This window comes from Dasypus novemcinctus, chromosome 7 (assembly GCF_030445035.2).
Source record: "Dasypus novemcinctus isolate mDasNov1 chromosome 7, mDasNov1.1.hap2, whole genome shotgun sequence".
In the NCBI taxonomy this organism is placed as follows: domain Eukaryota; kingdom Metazoa; phylum Chordata; class Mammalia; order Cingulata; family Dasypodidae; genus Dasypus; species Dasypus novemcinctus.
This window is the reverse complement of record NC_080679.1, coordinates 130,673,920-130,695,085: the sequence shown is the minus strand read 5'-3', so window position 1 is coordinate 130,695,085 and position 21,166 is coordinate 130,673,920. Positions and strand designations below refer to the sequence as shown.

General features: G+C 40.6%; 1 protein-coding gene across 1 annotated transcript in view; it reads right to left on the bottom strand.

The window, feature by feature from the left end:
- Positions 1–21,166, bottom strand: part of CNTNAP5 (contactin associated protein family member 5) — an 810,000-nt gene that overhangs the window by 380,711 nt on the left and 408,123 nt on the right. Inside the window, exon 8 of the mRNA XM_058301170.2 lies at positions 4,139–4,403. Coding sequence (XP_058157153.1) covers positions 4,139–4,403 — 265 coding nt within the window. The remainder of the gene's footprint in view (positions 1–4,138; positions 4,404–21,166) is intronic.

The following is a 21,166-nucleotide window of genomic DNA, read 5'->3' as shown; positions in this document are numbered from 1 at the left end:
AGGCCTCATCTTCATCTTAATTTCTGATTCTCAATTTTGTCATGTGTCTGTCAGTACAATACAAAAACACCTCGTGAAGTTTCAGGAGCATTGTCCTGGGTGATGTAAAAAGGCCCTAGTCCAGTGCCTGAACTGTAGGAGAAGTGCAAAAATTGCCAGTTCCATTCTTATGTCACTTACAGTGAGGCAAGGTCCTCAACAGTTCCACACAACCCCAGGTAGAAGGCTTGCAAGAAGGGAGATGACAAAAATAGAGGGAACTATAAGGGAAGGATGACACGGATGTTCTTCACCTTCCTGAAACTTCATCCCACAGAACAACTAAATTGGGATGCTTTCTATTTTGAGAATGCATTAGTTTGTACTTCTCTTCCTGATCACAAAAGCAAAAGCCCTAAAAATAACCATCTCACACAGCCGTATACCCTGGCTGGAGGTCCGGGAACAGGAGTGAAGGTGCCAAGCTTGTTTGTTCACTTTTCTACAGAGGTTATATTCTCTGTTACATCCAAGAAGTTAGAAATATCTGAACTAGTGTCAAATAAATCTTTAAAGATTTGGATTCCCTCTGCCATTAGGAAAATCTGCCTGTTCCTTCCCGTTTTTCAAGACATACCATGTGTGAAGGATAGTATCACCGCCTTCACCATTGGGAGAATCACCATCAATTTCCAGTTTTTCAAAATGGGATTTTCATCTCTTAAGAAGCCAGTCTGATCTTAGGTACTTTGAAAATATTTCCTTATAATGTAAGGAGGAGAAAACAGTTTTTGTTTGTTTGATAGTTGTTTACTGTTTCTTTGTTTTTCTGCTCCTTCCCATGCCACCCCCAGGTAGGAAAATGCCAGAACACAATATCTTGTTCCACTTCAAATTAAAGCAAAAATGAAGGAAGTTCAAATTCCCCAAAATGCAGGGAATTCTTCCTGGGGGTGAGGGGTAGGGAATCAAGCAAGGGTTTTCTGAGGCAGATTCAGGAACTCAGTGCACATTTTTAAAACTTCTTTTTACTTGTTTCTTTTTCTGAGAGGCAGCTCTGAAATAACTGATGATTTTCCCCATTCTGGAGCTGGGCAACGTAGCAGCTTTTAGCAGCCTCTCTCTCAGTCATAAACGTGTTTTAATGGACTGACATGAGCTTAATAATAGAGGCACAGCCTGGATTCTTTAGCGCAAAGTGCCACCAGAGCCTGTATAATATTAAAAGTGCATTTTTGACCGGAGGCCTACAAGTCTGTATACTCAAATGTCTCACTGATTAGCGGGAAAGAGCCTAGTGCTGGCTCACATTTTTCTTCTTCAAATAAGGAGGATGGAGGTTTAACTGTTATAACTCTGAGCAAGAAAAAATATTACGATCCTAAGTGATTAACTCTCTTCCATTACTGGAAATCTAATAAAATTTATGAATTCCTCTGACTGCACAAATTCCCTCTTAGCTTTGGGACTCTGAGGAGGGAGGTTTATTCAAGTTAGGTATAGATGCATTAGTATAGAAGGTAAGAACCTTTTCTAAATACCTTTGCAACCCTGTGCTAAGTATTTTACCTATTCTATCTCATTTCAACCCCACAGAGTCTGGCGAAGAATGTTTTTTTACCCCATGTGATAGGAAACCTTTACAACCACCCCCAGTGATCCACAGCTCCTAGCATTCACCCCATTGTGTCATCCCCTCCACTTGGGTATGGGCTGGATTTATCTACTTGCTTCTAATGGATAGAATATGGCAGAAGTGGTGAGAGGCCACCTCGAATGTCAAGTTGTAAAGGACTACGGCATTTGTCTTGGGTACTCTGAGTTGCTCTCTCTTGGATGGCTTACTCTGGGGGAAGCCAGCTGCCATGTCAAGGCACTGCCTTCTAGAGAGCCCCAGGTGGGTGAGCTTGGAGGCAGCTCTTCCCCAGGTTGAACCTGAAATGCCCACAACCCAGCCAACACCTTCATTGCAGCCTTGCAAGAAAACTTGCTCTAGAACCACCCAATGAACTAAGGCATACCTGGGTTTCTGACCAGCAGAAACTGAGTCATAAATAATGTTGCATCAGCCGCTCAATTTTAGTGCAATTTGTTACATAGTGATAGATCATTAATACACCCCAGGTTACAGATGAGACAAAGTTAAGAAGTTTACCCAGATTCACAGATTAATAGGAAGAAGAATTTGACCCTCTCCATCTGACTACCAGAACTTCTGCCTTCTATTCCCAGGGACTCAGTGGGCCTTTTTGTTCCCTAATGGGTGTTTGAGGCTCTCCCCTGGCCTGACTTGACCTTGACTATCTAGTCACATCTTTCATTACTTAATTTGTCTTTCTCTAATCTATTTGTATAATGAAAGTCACAGTCTGGTGGGGAAGGAAACAGATATTTAAAGAAAAGTGCAATACAGTGAAATTGGTGATAAATGTTAGCCCAGGGCAGAGGGGTATTTGATTCAGGCTGTGAAGTCAGGGAGGATTCGCAAAAGACACAGTGATGGAATAGCAGGCTCTGTCCCTGTTATTCTGACCTCCCTAACTTCTTGTCAACTAAATGATCAGCCTGTTTCTTGAGGGACAAGGAGAAATGAGTAAGCCAAAAGATGGAGAAAAGGGAGAGGCATCCACTGTTTACAGGTTGGGGAAAAACAAAAACAAACACATATAAGAAAAAGTCAGAATTTTGAAAAGCATGACTTGTTCATGGCTGTTTCATACTGCTACAAATGAGGATCTCAGCTATATTGTTATCAAAATGAGTGTTTCCCTGGGAGACCATTTTATAAAGCTTTACCATGCCCATGTGCCATATGTGCAAATATGTACTTAATATTGCTTTAAATTTTTTTTTTATTTTTGAGGTACTGGGGCTGGGGATTGACCCCAGGATCTTGTAAGTGGGAAGCCATCACTCAACCACTGAGTTACATCAGCTCCCCTGAGTTGTTTCTTTTTTGGTTTGTTTGCTTGTTATTTGTCTTTGTTTTTAGGAGACATAGGAAACCAAATTCAGTACCTCCCAAGTGGGAAGCAGGCACTCAACTGCTTGAGCCACAACTGTTCCCCATAATATTTTTTTTAAATCTCTCTAATTTTTACTGGCTAAAGAATTTTGGAGCTGTAAGAAGGCCCATGGTAGTGTGATATACAGGCAAAATATAGGCTTTGAAGTCAGACAAATTCAGAATGAAATCCCAGCTCTATCACTCATGGACATGTGATTCCAGAAGTTATTGAGCCTTTGTAACTCTTCATGTTTTCATTTACAAAGTGAAAAATAACATCTTCCTTGAATAAGCCTGGTGAAGATGCCATGAAATAACATCTGTCATATAAGTCTTGCCTGTAGAGGATCCAGCAGATTGTTTTATAAAACATCTCTAGGGAAATGGCTATGACTCAACCAATAGGGCTCCTGTCTATCATAAAGGAGGTCCAGGGTTCAAGGCCCAGGGCCTCCTAGTGAGGGCAAGCTGGCCCATGCAGTGAGCTCGCCCACACGGAGTGCTGGTCCCCCCATGCAGGAGTGTTGCCCTGTGTGGGAATGCTGCTCAGTGTGGGAAAGCCACCCCATGCAGGAGTGCTGGCCTAGGTGGAAAGCTGGCACAGCAAGATGACGCAACAACAGACACAGAGGAGAGAAAATAAGAAGACATAATAGAACAGGGAGCTGAGGTGGCGCAAGAGAGTAATTGCCTCTTTCCCACTCTGGGAGGTCCCAGGATTGATAGGTTCCCAGAGCCACCTAATGAGGATACAAGCAGACACAGAAGAACACACAGCGAATGGACACAGAGGGCAGGTAACAGAGGGGATGGCAGGGACTGAAGGGGGAGGGGAGGAAGAGAAATAAATAAAATAAATCTTTAAAAAAAATCCCTAGAACGCTGAATAGTATCAAATAGGAATTCATATCTCCACTTCTCAGATGAGACTGTTGAGGCACAATGAAATTCAGTGTCTTGCCAATGATTAAGTAGCTAATACTTTTTTTTTTTTTCCTATAAGAATAAACAAATGTGTCCTCTTCAGACTTGGACTAAATTCATGAATACTGATCCATCCCAGACATCTGGGAGCTGGATTCTATAGTTTTGATCAGAACCCCCACTTTCTTGGATTCAGCTGAATAAGAAAGGGACCGTGGGGAAGGGTACCTGTGAGGGTCTCGGCCACTGGTTGTGTCCTTTTCTGAATCACGAGTCTCAGCATTCCACCCTCCAAGCTCAGCAGTAGGGTTCCTGAGTCCTCAGAGAGCTCTGTGGACAGGAGCAGGCCATCCTCATTCCACGTTCGGAACTGGAAACTCACTGAGAGCCCATCAATTTGGGGGGTGCCAGGCAGCAACAAATAACTGCTGCTGGAGCTGACAAATGTGATGGGAACAATTTGTGGTTCCGAGCAGGAAAAAGTGACGTTGCCCTGGAAGACAATAAAAATCAAACACATAAAAGACATTTTTTTAATACTGCAATCTGACAGCTGATATAAACTACCACCCGGCACTGACCTTAATTTCAGGATCATTCCACATTCAGCTGCAAGATCTTAAAGAGGGAAAAGTATATATATGTCAGCTTTGCTGAAATACACCCACAAGATTGTTCTCCATTCCTGTTTCAAGGATCCCAGTGCTATCTGCAAGGAAGTCCATCTGGTGCCCCAGGAAAGAGAACGATGGGAAGCAAGGAAATTTTTATAGGATCCAGCCTTCTAAAAATAATTCCATTCATTCATTGTATAAATATAGATGCAAGTCAACTATGTGCCTAGCACTGGGCTAGCTTTAAAAGAGATAGATGTGAAAAGAGAAAGAGTTTGTTACAATGAGGGATGTGCTAAAAGAGAGAGAGAGAGAGATGCCAGTACTTCCAGAATGTGGTGGAAGACCAAATGGGTTTAAGGGAGTTAGTAGAGGCTTCCCAAGAGAGGTGAGGCTGAGGCGGAAACACAGGATTTGGGTAGGTGGAAAGGGGAGTGGGAAGGAGAAGAGTGAGTGTGAACTAGCTAGGACTTTAAACTAAGGCAGGGCATGTATAAAGGCTTGGGGAAATTTGCAAAAGGACATCCCTGGCGAATTGTTGGAAACTTGTCATTTCTGAGCATAACATAGGACAGGAAAATCCAGAAGGCATGGAAGGAAGTGTGGCTAGAAAGAAGGTGAGGAGGCAGAGTTCAAAAAACTTTTTATGCCTTGCTAAATAGTTTCCATTCAAATTTGGAAGTGGTAAAGTGACATTGACGAGATTATCAATTTACTGGGAGTATTTCCAAATACATGGGGAGTGAATAGAGGATTAGGGGTGAAGAATATTAAGTGTGGCTAGACTAGAATGAGAATGAGAAATAAGAGGATTATCCTTTGCAAAAATGAAGGGGCCCCTGGTCTAAGTTTCTTGAGAATGTCTAGAGTAAGCATGAACATCAGGGAGTTATGGGAAAATAAAGAAGTTAATGCAATAGAGTCTTGTGCTGGGGGTCACTCCTAATAGAGGAAGGAGAAAGCCTGGGATAGCTTATGAATTGTAAAGAGGTTTGTTTTAGGAAACCACCTGGGATTCATACTGTCAGCCCCTTACCAGCCACATCCTAGTTCCCATTCCTACCATTTGCCTTCGTAAAACTCCAAACACTAATCTTCTCAACAACTTAGTGAGTTAATTCAGGTAAGCATAACACATTAGTCACATCAAAATGGCCATAGACACATCACATTCTCTGTAAATCTTCCCTCTTAAGGCCACTGAATGGCCATCTTTGCATTATAAGGTGGCTCAGCCCATGGGAGCCAGCTTCCGCTGCCATGTGCACAGAAAAGGGAGTGGATTCCTCTTGTAGGGCACCCTACCTGGAAAGGCTGCCTAAATTCCACTTTCTCCACGGCACTCAAATGGTGGAACTAGAACGGAGCACACCTCTCAGGGCAGGTGAATGGAGCAATTCCCAAAACTTTGCAATCCAGAGAACCCTCCCTAGGTCCCATCCTTATTTGTTTATAGGAGTCTTGTAATCCTGAAAACAATACCACTGCCCACTCTTCTTCCTTGAACTCAAAGAATTATAAACATCTTCCAACAGTTTATTTGTACTGATCTACTGATCAGTCTGACAGCCATGAGTACATTTTTACATGAATTATTGGTCAAAGATGTTTAGATTTTCTCTCTTTAGGCACAAATTCCCAGAAATTAATTTAGATTTCAAAGTGCAGGTCCCTTGATATCCATCAAGAAACTGCCCTCCAGAAAAGTCTGCATATTTTCACCCTGCCCCACCCTGCCAGGAAGGAGGCTAAACTTGGCTGTCCATAGCGCCCATGTTCTGCACAACACTGTAAAACATCACTCTCTACTCTCTGTATGGAAATGATGCACACACTGGGCTTAGGAACATACTGAAAAGCATATGCCTCACTAGCACGATGGTTGGAGAGGCACCAAGGTCTGCCTGGGTCAGAACTTAGCTTTCAGCCACCCTGTCTGTGGCTTCCCTCCTCTGCATTGGGAGCCACAACTTCATAAAAAACAACCAACTTGCTCACGGCATCTCAATGTTGTTTTGTATTTCTGGTGCATTCCCTTACAAGAATGAAAACATCTCCAATGTTGGGATAGTATCCATGTCAGGGTTTTCTGGAAGAAAAAGAAACCCACATGTTCCTACAGAGAAATCAGGGGATGGGAGTGACTTATCTTCCCCTTTTATTTTCCTGATGTCTGTATCAGGATCAAGTCCTCTGGTAACAAGTTTGCCAGAGTACAGGTATACCCAGAGTTTGAGGCTTTGGTGTGGTAGAGATGTCTGGGAGGTAGTGATGAAGCTGAGGGCAAAAGAAAATGACTCTTTCTCCCCACTGATTTAAAACCCAATGTTAAGCTAAACCCAAGCTGTCTTCTGGATCCACAGCCAAGGACCACTGGCCTCAGAACCCTAGAGGTTTGCCAGGCTGCTAAGGCAATGCCACACAATGAGTTGGCTTAACAACAGAAATTTACTGGTTGCTGGTTTCAGAGGCTGGATGGCCTGCTTCCTCCCAGGGTCACTAGCTCAACAGCTGGCCAGCAATCCTTGAGTTCCTTGACTTTCTCATCACATGCCTTTCTCTTTTGGGTCCCCAAGGTTTTCTCATCTATGTTTAAATTTCTTCCTCTTATAAAGGACCCGAAGTCATTCAGTTGGCCATACCTTAACTAATATAACATCTTCAAGGGATCCTATTGAGAATGAACTCAAACCAACAGGAAGGCAGGTTAAGGCCAAGAACCTGCCTAAACTGAGGTATATAGCTCAGTCTATCTCACAGACAGCTAGAGGGATGGGGATCCCTTTCTGATTTAATTGATTCACTATTATCTAGACCTCCATTCCTCAGAGCCCTTTCATCCAAACTGGGTTGAATGGGGTCCAACCACAGGAGAACTGTGCAGGCAGGTTCAGAATCCAAGGTGTCCCTGGCTCTGTACCAGTGGCAAGAACTTCAAATAAATGGCTTCAGGAGTCTTCCTTAGTAAAGGTAAGGCTATGTATGTGGAGATCCTTGCTTTGCTCAATAGGGAGCAGAGAAACTCTGAAATGCATCGTGGCATGTTGCCCCCTCTTCAGTGATTTCTCCTCTGATTTGCTGTAGAACAGGCTCTTCTCCCTTCTCCACACTCCCTTACTCTGTCCTTTGCAAACTTCAACCCATGCTGCTGCTTGAACTGTCTTTTCCATCCCTTCTTTGTTTTTGGAGTTGTTGGCTCACTGGCCTTTGCTATGGTCCGTGGTCACAGGTACCACCCCCACTGGCATATGAAGACACACTACCAGCCAGCAATTAAGCTTCAGCTCACTCGACCAATCAACCTGTTTTGTTTCTAAGGCAACCCATCCCCTAAACACACCCCTTGCCTTCATCCCCCAACCAACATGGACTCTTAAGGCTTTGCACCCTTCTTCCCTTTCTCTCCCTCCCTCCAAGGTGGAACCCACCTTCCTCCTTGCCTGAAACCTTTCCTCCCTCCCCTGTGGAAATTCACTGTTAATTATAATGCCTTGAAATAATTGGCTATTTTTAGATATCCATATAGAGTTTACATTAGTAAATGGGTAGAGAGCATCTTACCTCCAATTCTGAGAAGGAAGTAAAGACATTAAATTTAGGCAGAAGTGGATTCTTATCATCAATATTTATTAGGAAAACCATATATATTCTCTCCAACCTCAGTTTATGCTAATGTAATTAGGTCAACTCAGGATGAAATGAGACCACATGCTAAGTATCTGGCATTGTCTTCAGTAGTTGTTTTCTGTCTGTCCTGCCCTGATATTTTTTTGGGTGACCAAAGGCAAGCCAATTCTAGAACTTTAGCTTCCTCTTTCTTCACAAAAGGCTATTGGACTGGATGACTCTCAGGTTCCTGCCACTGTACTCATTCTTTGGGTATCTGAGATTCAGCACCCACAGACTTATTGTCCAGGTTTTCTTAAGTGGGGAGAGTGAGCATCTACCTGAGTCATCTTTATTTTTGGCATAAGTCAGCTAATCAACTATGTACACTTAAAAGATCTTTCCTAATAATGGCCCTGGGCACAAAGAAGGAAAACCAGGCCTCTTCCCTACTAATTCCTGTGTAACTACAGGAAATAAAGGAAGAGTCACCTTAGATGAACATGATTTCTACAAAAATAGTTAGTATGCAGAAGATAATACTGCTTCTATAAAAATATGTAGCCTATGTCTCTTAAGCACACTTAACAGATTAGAACAACAAACTGAATATTCTCCCACCACCCTCAGGAAAAGCATCCTAAAATATCCTCCAAATAGAATGCTAACTTCATGCAAAACTGTACCAGCTATTACAGAGTTGAAAGCTTTCTTGACGGGAGAAATTATACATAGCCCTTAGCTAAGGTTCTGAGCCAGAGGTTGTACACTGACAACTGGAAGAAAATATCAGAGAATGTGGATTCTGGCTAACACACTTCCTTTTACATATTCCAGACAGTTCTGCCACCACATCTATAGATTGTCAAATACTGGCCAAAATCCACCAAAAGCCATCCAACTAAAAGCTTCTTCTGTGGTGAATCTGCTCATTATAAAAGTATATCTTGCAGCAATACATACATACTATGATCTGATAGCTGATGGACCAGAGTGTGATGGACAGAGAGTTCTCTTTCTGAAGATTTATGACAGAGAGAACTCATTTGAGTCTTTGAAATGTGACTACAGACCGAATTAGATGAACTGACATACTGCATTCACACAGAAGAAGCAACTTCAGAAGATGTTTCTCTGCTGAGGGATATAATGGCTGAAACCCCTAATGGTCTGAATGATAGTGTGTAATAGATGGGACAGACTAAAATGTACCAGTAAGACAACTGTCTTCCATATTTGTCTATCTGTCATTTTGAGATCCAACATTCATTCAATTGATATCTGGTGTTTATGCCAAGCCTCAGATAGCACTGGCATAATTGCCATAAGTTACTAGGATAGAACAAGGAACTAGAAGAACCAAGAAAAGACACTCTAAACCAATGGCTTAATTTTCAACTGTCTCACAATTTTATGATTGAACACAATGCTTTGTTTATGTCAATTTAGGTCATCTATATAGCACAAATTTTAGACTTCAGCAGCAAAAGATAACTTGGCTGGAATTTCATACCCGGATGTTGCCTTTGCTTTAACCCTGGACTAATGATCCACCTTCTTTCAAGATTTTTCTTACCTGAGATCTTATCTTGGCATAGGTTATGGCTAAAAAGTGGCAAAGCTACAGTAATGGGCCCATTACTGAGGAAGGTGCTCATAGGATTTCCTTATGGATGGGCATTGTTCCCCTATCAATATTTGGTCAATGATGACAGGTGCCATCTTTTTCTAGTTACCTTTGCTTTGAAATTGCATTCCTTTTAGGCTCATTGTACTACCCTAAGACAGATGGCACTGCCTACTATTCATGTCTTAGGCCATTTAGCTGTCTTGTGGAAGCCTCCAGGGGGCTATCATCTGCTTTCTAGGATCATCTGCAAATAAAGAAGCTATAATACTAAGACATATGAGGATCATGCTAGATCAACAGTCTCCAGCATATTCTCTATCATGCTGTTTGCCACTCTTCCCTGAATATCTCCTCCTTAAGCTTCTTCTCACCCACCTAAAACTGCCTATCAGTTCAGCAATGAGACCTTGGTCAGAGCTTGGGTCACCTGGGAAGAGTAAGACGTGGAGATTGAGCCCCTTTCTGTCTGTTGAAAGGGGACCTGAGCACACAGATGAGGGTCCTCAGCACACACCATGACCAAGTAGTAAGAGTCTAAATCAAACCAGTTAGACAGGCAGAGGCTAGAGCAAAGGACGGTGTGAGCAGGCATGGGCAGGGTGGGTGAGCCATCTACTCATGCCTGTGCTCCTCAAATGTTGTTCCAAAGGTGTCCTGGTCCATCCCTCAGTGGTTCCTGAGTAGAGATAATGGGTCAGGCATGATGGGAAAACCAATTTGTAAGATGCCCAGGGGATACAACAGACCCAGCTTGAAATTCTCATGGTGACTGGCTTTGGCATTTCCTAAATGTGCCACTTACAAGGGTTATATTACTATATTGCACTGTTATTTATAAAGCATTTTCATTGTGGGTGTTTATTTTGTATCTAATCATCATCCAGACATCAGAACACCCTGGTGAGTAGAAAATAAAGCCAGCAGAGCAAGGCTGAGTTTCAATCAGAAGGGATCAAACAAAGCCAATCAAGCATTTGTAAGCTAGGAAAAAAATGATCTTGATTCAATCCAATTTGTGGGGAAAGATTTCAAAGCCAGTTCTTGATTTTCCAAATGAGTACAACTATCTCTAATTTAATTCATCTGAAAACGACCAGGACAGACTGGCATGCCATCAGCAAACATAGGGGAAAGTCAGTCTTGTAAACTAAAGCAATTTTCTTCAATCACAAGCAAAGATTTAAGAATAATTCAACTCTTTATTCAACAGATACTTATTAAGAAAGTTGTATGGATCTGTTCTAAACCTAGTGGCTAGGGATACAGCTCAGGAGATAGGTGGCTTCAGGTCTTACTCTCCTGGCACTGGCACTGAAGGGTTGTTTAGGGAATTTAGTAACATGGATTATGTAAGCACAATGATGATTGACTGCCATGAAGGAGAAGTATGTGTTGCTGGGTGAGCGTGAAACAAGTTCAGAAAGTAATTTTTTGATCTGTGTTTCAGAAGATATGTAAGAAAGAGTGGAATTGGTGGCAGGATTTGATTGGAGGGAGAAAAGAACAGAGGAGAAAAACCACTGGGGAAAAGAGCACATTGCATTTTATGATTTTAAGGGATCATGGATCAGCCTACACAAGCACCATTTTGTTACTGTCCAAGGAGATGTGGAGGACAGATTTCATCATGTACCTTGGGGTTTCATTTGAGGGATACCCAGGAGACAAGTGTCTTTGGTGCTGGAGGGAAGGCCCTGTTTATGGCCAAAGTGTATGGGCAGGCCAGCAGGTGGTCCCTCATTGGGCCTGCCCTCTCCTCTACCCTTGTATCAGCTGGCTACACAGACACCTGTAAAGGAGGACCCACTGATAGCCTCACATCAGATAGGCTCTTGACTTTGCCTTGTTTTGTTCTCCCTACTGCCCACCCCCACCCTAGCTCCCCATTTTAGTCTCCCGGCTACGGATTCAGCTTGGGCTTCCTGCCTACTCGTGCTTCTTGTTTTCTTTGCCCTGGAGTTTGTTCTCGATCTCAGAGCACTGAAGATGAGTGCACACACGGAGGATTTGACTTTTGCAGAGTGGTGCCTTTCACTCAGAGACAGAACACAAGAAGAGGGACGGGTAGGATGGAGGTAGGGGCAGGGAGGAAGGAAGGGAGGGAAAGCAGACCCATGGGTAGCCTGAAACCCTCTGAGTTTTAAGATAAAGCTATACCTCTTTTCCAGAATGCTCTTTCACTTCTGATGCCAATTATTGGGCAGAGCTATTTAGAAATACATATGAATCAAGAAGTTTAGAAGCATTCATCTTTTTTGGCACTTTCCTCTCACTTCTCGAAGTCTATTCTTGGGAAATAATTTGAAATCAAAGTAAGATTTATTCACTAAGCAACATTATTTATAATAAAACAGAACCAGGTCTAAAATTAAGGGACTTGTTAAGTAAATTCTGATACAGTCATTTGACACTATTTTGCAGCCACTAATAACAACGCTTAGGGTAAGCATGAAAAATGGTTATAATACAATACTAAATGAAATGAGCGGAATGAAATTTCGCATGTGTGAATCCTTGAAGGAATGGAAGGAGGAGACTGCCCATCTGCAGAGAAGATTCGTAGGTAGAGTGCTCCACGCCCCAGAGGCTGGTATCCATCCTTCACTGGAGGCACAAACTGCATTGGGAACTGTTCCATGGCTAGAACTGAAAGCTCCACTCCCAAAAAAATGGGGGAGGAAGAGAGAATTGGGCACCAACTTCAGCTACTGATGAGTAAAATCTGCGGGCTAAAGTATAATCCTGAGAACAGCTAACGTTTGAACATGTCCAAGTGAGAAAGAGGCCAGGAGCTGCCATCTTAACTTTGTACCTGGCACGAGGGGAAGTGGGACGGACTGAAGCTGGGGGGGACTGGCTTCTTTCCATCCAAGTCAGATTGCAACTCTAGCCTAGGCCCCAATGCCACCTCCAGCAAAGAGGAAGCTGTGGGGACCTGCTCCAGCCTTTCCAGGAGATTACCGGTCAAACCTTAGAGACCAGGGATCATCCTACTTTGGCGGTGCAAGTCACCCCAGGAGCTATTCTGTGGCTGGAATTGGAAGCTCCATTTCCCAAAAACAAGGGAGGGGGAGACAGTGACCACCAATTTCAACTACTGATTAGTAAATTCGGCTGCCTAATGTATGACCCTAAGAACAGCTAAAATATGAACCTGTCCAGGTTGGAAAGAAGCCAGTGGCCACCATTTTAACTCTGCCCCCAGCCTGAGGGGAAGCCCTGCTGACTGAAAGTCACAGTGACAGTAGGAACTGGTTTTTTTCTTCACTCAGATCAGCCTGCAGCCTTAGACGAAGCTTTAACACCACCTTTACAGGGAGGAGGCTGGCGGGCCCTGCACCTGCCTATTCAGGTAACTGCATGTACCTTTCGCTGCACAAACTGAATAATCAGACATCTACTGGAGCAACTGCAGTCATCTTGGACCCACAATGCATAGATTGCTGCTCACACTGCAACTCCATCTGCGCCCCAGGCAGGGGAGAAAGGGGCAGGAAGCTTAATTAGTCTCTCTGGGCAACTATAGTCTAGGCCTGCATGACTTGGATTATTCCACACAGCTATGACTCTGTCCCTGCCCCTGGCAAAGGAGAAAGTAGGGAAAAACTTCCTTAGTCCCTGGGGCAATGAGGGCAGCTTGAGCCAATATAGTTTATAACAGAAACTACATCCTTGGCTCCTACTGCAGAACCAGCAAGGCAGGTTGTGCAGGGCAGGAAGCCCCAAACAAAAGAGAAAAGCTGCACCCAGAATAAACACTCTAGTAAGACAGATGCCAAGACATGAACAAAAAATTACAATCCACACCAAGAAACAGGAAGCTATGGCCCAGTTAAAGGAACAAGTTAAGGCTCCAGATAACATAAAGGAGTTGAGACAACTAATCATAGACGTTCCAACAAATCTCTTTAATAAATTCAATGAGACGGCTAAAGAGATTAAGGATATTAAGAAGATATTGGATGAACAGAAAGAAGAGATTGGAAGCATGCATAGAAAAATAGCAGATCTTATGGGAATGAAAGGCATAATAATTAAATTTTAAAAAAACTTTTGAATCATATAATAACAGATTTTATTTGAGGAGGCAGAAGAAAGGATTGGTGAACTTAAAGAAATGGCCTCTGAAAGTGAAGATACAAAATAACAGATGAAGAAAAGAATGGAAAAATTGAACAAAATCTCAGGGAACTAAATGACAGCAAAAGACATGCAAACATATATGTCATGGGTGTCCCAGGAAAAGAGAAGGGAAAAGGGGCAGAAGGACTATTTGAAGAAATAGTGATAACAAATTTCCCAACCATATTGAAGGACATAGATATCCATGTCCAAGAAGCACAATGTACTCCCATCCAAAAAAATCCAAATAGACCACCTCCAAAACACATAAGTATCAGAACGTCGAATGCCAAAGACAAAGAGAGATTTCTGAGAATAGCAAGAGAAAAGAAATGCATAACATATAAGGGATACCCAATAAGATTAAGTGTTGATTTCTCACCAGAAACCATGGAGGAAATAAAACAGTGGCATGATATATCAAGGATACTACAAGAGAAAAACTTCCAGCCAAGAATCTTATACCTGGCAAAATTGTCTTTCAAAAATGAGGGTGAGATTAGAATTTCACAGATAAACAGAAACTGAGGGAATTTCTAATCCAGAGACCAGATTTTCAGGAAATACTAAAAGGTATGCTGGAGCCTGAAAAGAAAAGATAGGAGAGAGAGGCCTGGATGAGAGTCTAGAAATAAAGATGATATCAATAAAAGTAATTAAAAGTCTCAAAAGAGGGTAAGAATAAAATATGACAAATAAAACTCAAATAATAGGAATAAACTTAACCAATGATGTAAAGCACTTGTATTCAGAAAACTGCAACTCAATGTTAAAAGAAATTTTAAAAAGGCCCGGGAGGAACAGTGCATGCTCATGAATTGGAAGACTAAATATCGTTAAGGCATCAATTCTACTCAAATTGATACATAGATTCAATGCAATCCCAATAAAAATTCCACCTTCCCTTAAAAAAATTGAAAACATGACTATCAAACTTATTTGGAAGGGTAAGGGGTCCTGAATAGTCAGAAACATCTTAAAAAGAAAAAGTGAACCCTCACCTCCAGACTTCATTTCATATTACCTAGCTATAGTGGTAAAAACAGCATGGCCCTGGCATAAAGACCAACAAATAGATGAATGGAACCAAACTGATGGTTCAGAAACAGACCCTCACATGTATGGTCAAGTGATTTTTGACTGGCCTATCAAATCCACATGGCTCAGGCAGAACAGTCCATTGTACAAATGGTGCTGAAAGAACTGGATATCCATAGCCAAAAGAAGGAAAGAGGACCCCTATCTCACACTTATCCAAAAATTAACTCAAAGTGGATAAAAAACCTAAAAATAAAAGCAAGAAGCATAAAACTTCTAGAAGAAATTGTAGGAATATATCTTCAAGACCTGGTGGTAAGTGGTGAATTCTTAAAGGAGATAAGAAGAGGAGTGATATGCACTACTGATGTTTGTATGTAGAAGTTTTAATTAGCTTTACTGTAAAAGTGTGGAAATTTATAGAGTGGATGATAACAAATAGTGAGTAAAAGCTAGTTTATAAATGGGGATATGGCTGAAAATGGTAGTCTAGGTATGTAAATGCCAATTGATAGAATGCTAGAGAAAAATCTAGGAATTGAATAGCACATTAAACCAAGAGGTGCATGAGAATTGTGGTTGATAGTAGATGCATGAGTGTCCTTTGTGAGCTAGAGCTAATGTACATCACTACAGCAAGGAGGTGGGAATATGGAGAAACATTGGAAAAATACAACTGGTGTGACCTATGGAGTGTGGTTAGCAGTAATAATATAATATTCTTGCATCTATGCCAAAGATGTACTGTGTTGATAATGGGGCAGTATGGAAAATGTGTGCCAAATTTACACTATGGACATGGTAACAATTAGATGATATTATCTCATTGATAACAAATATTCCACCACAGTGTGGTGTGTTGATAGAGGGGTGTTGTTTGGGAATTCTGCACATGTGCATGATTGTTTTATAAGTTTACAACTTCTGTTATAAAAAATATATTTTAAAAATAACAGGGTAGTTTGGGGGAAAGATATGCCAAATGGAAGATAAGGACTACAATGAGTAGTAAGAGTTTGACAATATTCTTTCATAATTTGTAACAAATGTCTCATGACAATGCAAGGTGTTTGTGGAGGGTTGATGTGTGGGACTCCTGTATGATGTCAAGCATTTTTGCTTTGTAAGTTCACAACTTTTGCTATACACTTATTGTTTATATATGTTCATATATAAATGATATAAAAATAATAATAATAGGGTGGGTTGGGGAAAAATACTTTGGTTAGTAGTAATATTTTGACAATGTTCTTTAAACACTACTTAAAAATGTTTAACAACAATGCCAGGTATTGGTGGTAGGGTGAGCTATGAGTCTTGTATGTTTATGTATGAGTGGTATACTTCAATAATTTTTTTTTAATGTGAAAAAAAATGTAACAGGAGGGAAGCAGATGTGGTCCAAGCAGCTGGGTACCTGACTACCACATGGGAGGTACCAGGTTGGATCTCAGTGCCTCCTAAAGAAGATGAGCAAGACAGCGAGCTGATGCAATGGACTGGTGTGGCAAGCTGATGCCAAGCTGACACAACAAGATGACACAGTGAGATGATGTGGTGAGGAGACACAAAAGGGAATCACAATTAAAGACATAACAAGTAGGGAACAGAGGTGCCTCAAGCGACTGTGCACCTCCCTCCTACAAGGGAGGTTCCAAGTTTGGTTCCTGGTGCTTCTTAAAAAAAAGATGAGCAGGCACAGATTGCAGGCAATGAGTGCAAACAACAAGGAGGAGGAGAAATAATAAATAAAAATTTTAAAAACCTTTAAAAAATAAAAAAAAGCCATTGATTAAAAAAATATATATATGAGTCACATATGTAATTTAAATTTTTCTGAGAGCCACATTTTAAAAAGTAAAAAGAAACAACTTAATTTTAATATTGTCTATTTAATATATAGAATGTTAGTTATATATTCAGCCCATATTAAAAGTACTAATGAGATATTTTACCTTATTTTGTATGTGTGCATTTTACTGTTACATCTCTGTTTGGACTAGTCACATTTCAGACGTCCATTTACCATACATGGCCAGTAACTATCACATTGGACAGTGAAAATCTAGCTCTATGGTGATTGTTCAGTTAGGCTGGGTTATTTTGAGATTTAGATATGTCATTTGTTACCTGAGGATGCCTACCACAGAAGCTTTATTGTCCAAAGGGATTATGGGGAAATCCCCAGTCACCTTCTCAAACTCCATTCTCCCTGAATGTCTAGGTAGCAAAACATCCAATGTACCCAACTGGATGATGTTTCCCTATTTCCCTTGCAGATAAGTGTGACCAGGTGCAAAGTCCTGGCTCCTGGGGCACAGTGGAAGCTTTGGATGAACTCCCTGGAAGGGTCCTTAAAGAGAGCTGACTCAGCTGAGAACTATACTCCTTTAGCCTCCCCCTTTTCCCCCTGTCCTGTTGCAGCCTGGGGTGAGACCCAAGTTCCAGTGGCCTATTGGGATTCCAGAAACAGAAGCCACAGAAGAAGAAAGATAAGGCAGAAGAATAAAAGGAGCTGGATTCCTGGAAACTTCCTAGGGCTGCCAGATAAGTTCTGTCTTTTCTGGGCTCCTTTGTTTGGGAGAATAAACCTGTTTATGTTAGGTGTCAACGTTTTTGTTATGTTTTGGAGGGAGTGATATTATAAATTGCTGTTATGGACCTTCTAATCAAATCTTACTTAATAGAGGGGGACTTTAAGTTGTCCTCCTTAGTCAAATCTTTGAGTTGGAAGATGTTTCAAGTTTCTCTAGAAAACAAGCATCTCAGTCAAGTTTACGCAGCTATCTAGGGACACAATTTGAGAAGTTGCATCTCCTGATTTATACAGTACTTGTCCGAAGTAGGTCATAACTTTTCTGCTAAATGAGAAAAGTAGAAAATGTTAGTGATGAAAGGAGTCCCAAAAGACCACCTTCTGACTTCATATCTCCAGGAAATAAGAGTCAAAAGGGGCTAAGGATCTCTCAATTTTTTATAGATGGATTTCCAGGTATGGAGAGGAGAAGAAGATGTTTAAGTGTTAAGTAAGGTGTCACTCTTCCTTACGGCCAACCAGACCCACAAGTCTATTTTTATGTAAAGATCATAGCATTGAGTTTAAACAAATATTTATTAAGTACCTACTATTTGCAGTGTGAGAGCTTCCTTACTGGGAATTTTAATTACTCCTTTCTCTCATAAAAAAAAATAATTCCCTTATTCAACATTCATTGGTCATCATTTTCAGAATGGAATTTTATTTTAGTTAAAATTTAGAAACTAAACTAAATGTCAAATGCTAAAGGAATGGGTATAGCAATTAGAGTAAATTAAAAAGGTAAACTATTATATTCATGAGTAATTTGCAGTAAATGTGAAATAGCAATATGCATAAAGCATATCATAGAGCACCAGGTCATGGATTTACCATCAGAAAGACCAACAATCAAGAACAGGTTCTGATGCATACTCGTTATGAATCTTGGGCAATTTAATATTGTTAGGCTTCATTTTTCTCAACTGCATAAATGGTTATCTATTTCATTGGGTTATTTCATGGATTACAGTTGGCAAATATGAAAATCATCTCATGAAGTATCTGACAAATACTACTTGCCCAATTAATGGTAATATATATTTTTCATTACAAAGCTATGATAATGAGAAAAAAGAAATAAAGAATATTCCTTTTACAAAGACAATTGGAAAATCTCCACCTCTGATAGCATTGTTGGTTGGCTTTCTATGATGAGAATGCTGGTTTTGCTCATTCTTGCCAACCACTACACTGAATTAAAAGTCTGACAAATTTCAGTTGCTTTCTAGTTTACTGGAAATTTGTGGAAAAGGTAGTTGCTATTAACCCATTATGGAGGATTACATTTGGTCATGTATGAGGAAGGAAAAACAATCGCCAAAGAATGCTTAGAAAACCAAGGGTATATTTCTGTGGCTGCCTGATCTTTCATTCACCTTGGAAAGACACTTTATATAATGGTATCTTATGTTCCATCCTCAGGCCTGATTCTCATTGGTGTGTTGTGCTGCTCTGGCAAACTTATTGTGCTTGCCAACTTCTATGTCACAGCATGCATAACTGAAGTAAAATGGAGGTATTTAGGGCATACAGCTACTGCCAAATCTGTTCAGACATGGGCTTTCTCTCAGATGTAGCAAATACAACCCCTGGAAGCCAAGTATGACCATTCAGCCTTGTTCTTGATCTTTCCTGAAAGCTCTGTCACTTTCCTGAAATTACTTTCCAAAAAAACCAATCTTTTGATTTTCATTTTTAAATTTTCATTGTTCATTTTAGAAGTAAGATCTTTATTTAGCTACCGGATTATATTGATGAAATAGGGACAAATCGGAATGCTCTTTGAAAGATTTGCTTCCCTGTCTGAAGCAAGGCAAATTTTGGACCTTGTTACAACATCAGGAAGAAGCTGAATTAATTACTGACTACCGTGGCAATGACTCCATAACTCCCTCAGTTGACCTAGGAACCAAGCAATGAAAAAGAAGAGGCTCAGAAAGAAAATAACTGCCAAAGAAGAGGTTAAGCTACATCTGAAATTCTTTAAGTGAAAGACTAGAAAGAAGCTTCTGTGAGAAACAGTTTCTCAAAGAAAAAAAAAAAAACGGGTACTTCAAATGCAATTTTGCCTACAGTGTCCCAACTTTTTTGAATACGAAAATTCTTCTGTTTTTTCTAAATTGTTGGTTACACACATTCTAAATCCACAACGCAGTAACTTCCCTCATTCCCTGGCAACCACAAATCTATTTCCTGTCTCTACAAATTTGCTGGCATTAGCATCCTGATTTGTGACTTGAGTTATAAGACAGCTCCCTGAAATAAGATGTCTGCATGTGAAGGAACTCTCATAGCTGTATTTATTGGGGGAGTGGGGGAGAACATGAAAAGAGTATACTCAGCTCATTATTTGGAAGTTTTGTGTACAAGACATGCACCTGGGCTGAGTTCAGCTTATATTTAGCCCCACTCTTTTAAAAGGCACTTGAATATTCAAATGACTGGAACATATGAGGTGAAAGTGACCGAATGAGCAGGCTGCCTTGGACACTGTTGGAAACTCTTCCAGCATTTTAGGGGACAAACCAACAATACATATTGAGTAAAAAACCATACCTTGGACCCAATAAATCTTCATTTCTATTTCTCTATTTCACAACTCAGAAAATTATTTTTGAGTCATGATTGTAATCTCAATATTATTTCTGGCAATAAGAACTGAAAAAGCACTCAGATTTTGACATGGTAGATTAATAAAGGAACTCCAGTGAATTTAATGTTTAAACAATGTTTATAAACAAAGAAACCAAATTAAAAATGTAAAAAAAACAGAAACTATTTTGAGAAAAATAACTATAAAAACAAAACAAAACTGTCAATTTAATATGGTCTCTATCATTACATAAAATGTGTCTTCAAACTATGGAAATGAAATACATAAAGATAATAATATTGCTTTCTTCTCTAGACTGTTGGGTGCTCTATTCTTTCTGTTTTCATCACAGAATACATAGAAAAAAATTAAATCATGCTAACGATAATGTAATGATTTCCTCAGATGAGCTAATGAAACTAATCACCTCAGCAAAGAAACCTACAGCACTGTGTGAAGTAGAACAATTATCAGAGAGGATGAACATTCCACAGTTGGATGAAACTGAGGATTTTCTTTAATCTTTGACACATTATTTCTCATGTGACCTTGAAATCATTTAATTTAATTTGTCCAATGAAGAAATGGAAGCAACTGCTCAGGAAGATAATAATTTGGAAATATTTTCTCCACAGTGTAAAGTATGCACAGAACAGATACAGGAAATCTGGCAGGCAGTGGCAATGGGAGCTGGGGGGTATGTGGAGAGAGGAGGCATGAGCTGTTGCTTGCTTTTTCCAATGACTCCTTCCGTCAAGGAAAAGGATTGTTTATCTCAGAGCACCCTTGCAGAGATGACACCTGATCACAGGTACACACTGAAGAGATCATGGCTTTCAGGAAAGAGGAGGTAGTTTTCTCTGAGCAATTTTCATGAGCTTGTGGGTAATAGGAAGATATGACAGAGGCAGCAGCCAATGTGTGAGTGGTGCTCAAGTAGATGCGAATGTGTGTGTGTTCCCATGAGCAGTCATACACTTATGCCTGTGAGTGATTTCTTGGCTTCATGGCTGCAAGAAATTAATACCCACACTCCAATGAGTTGCATGGCAGCAGAGCTACAAATAAAAAGATA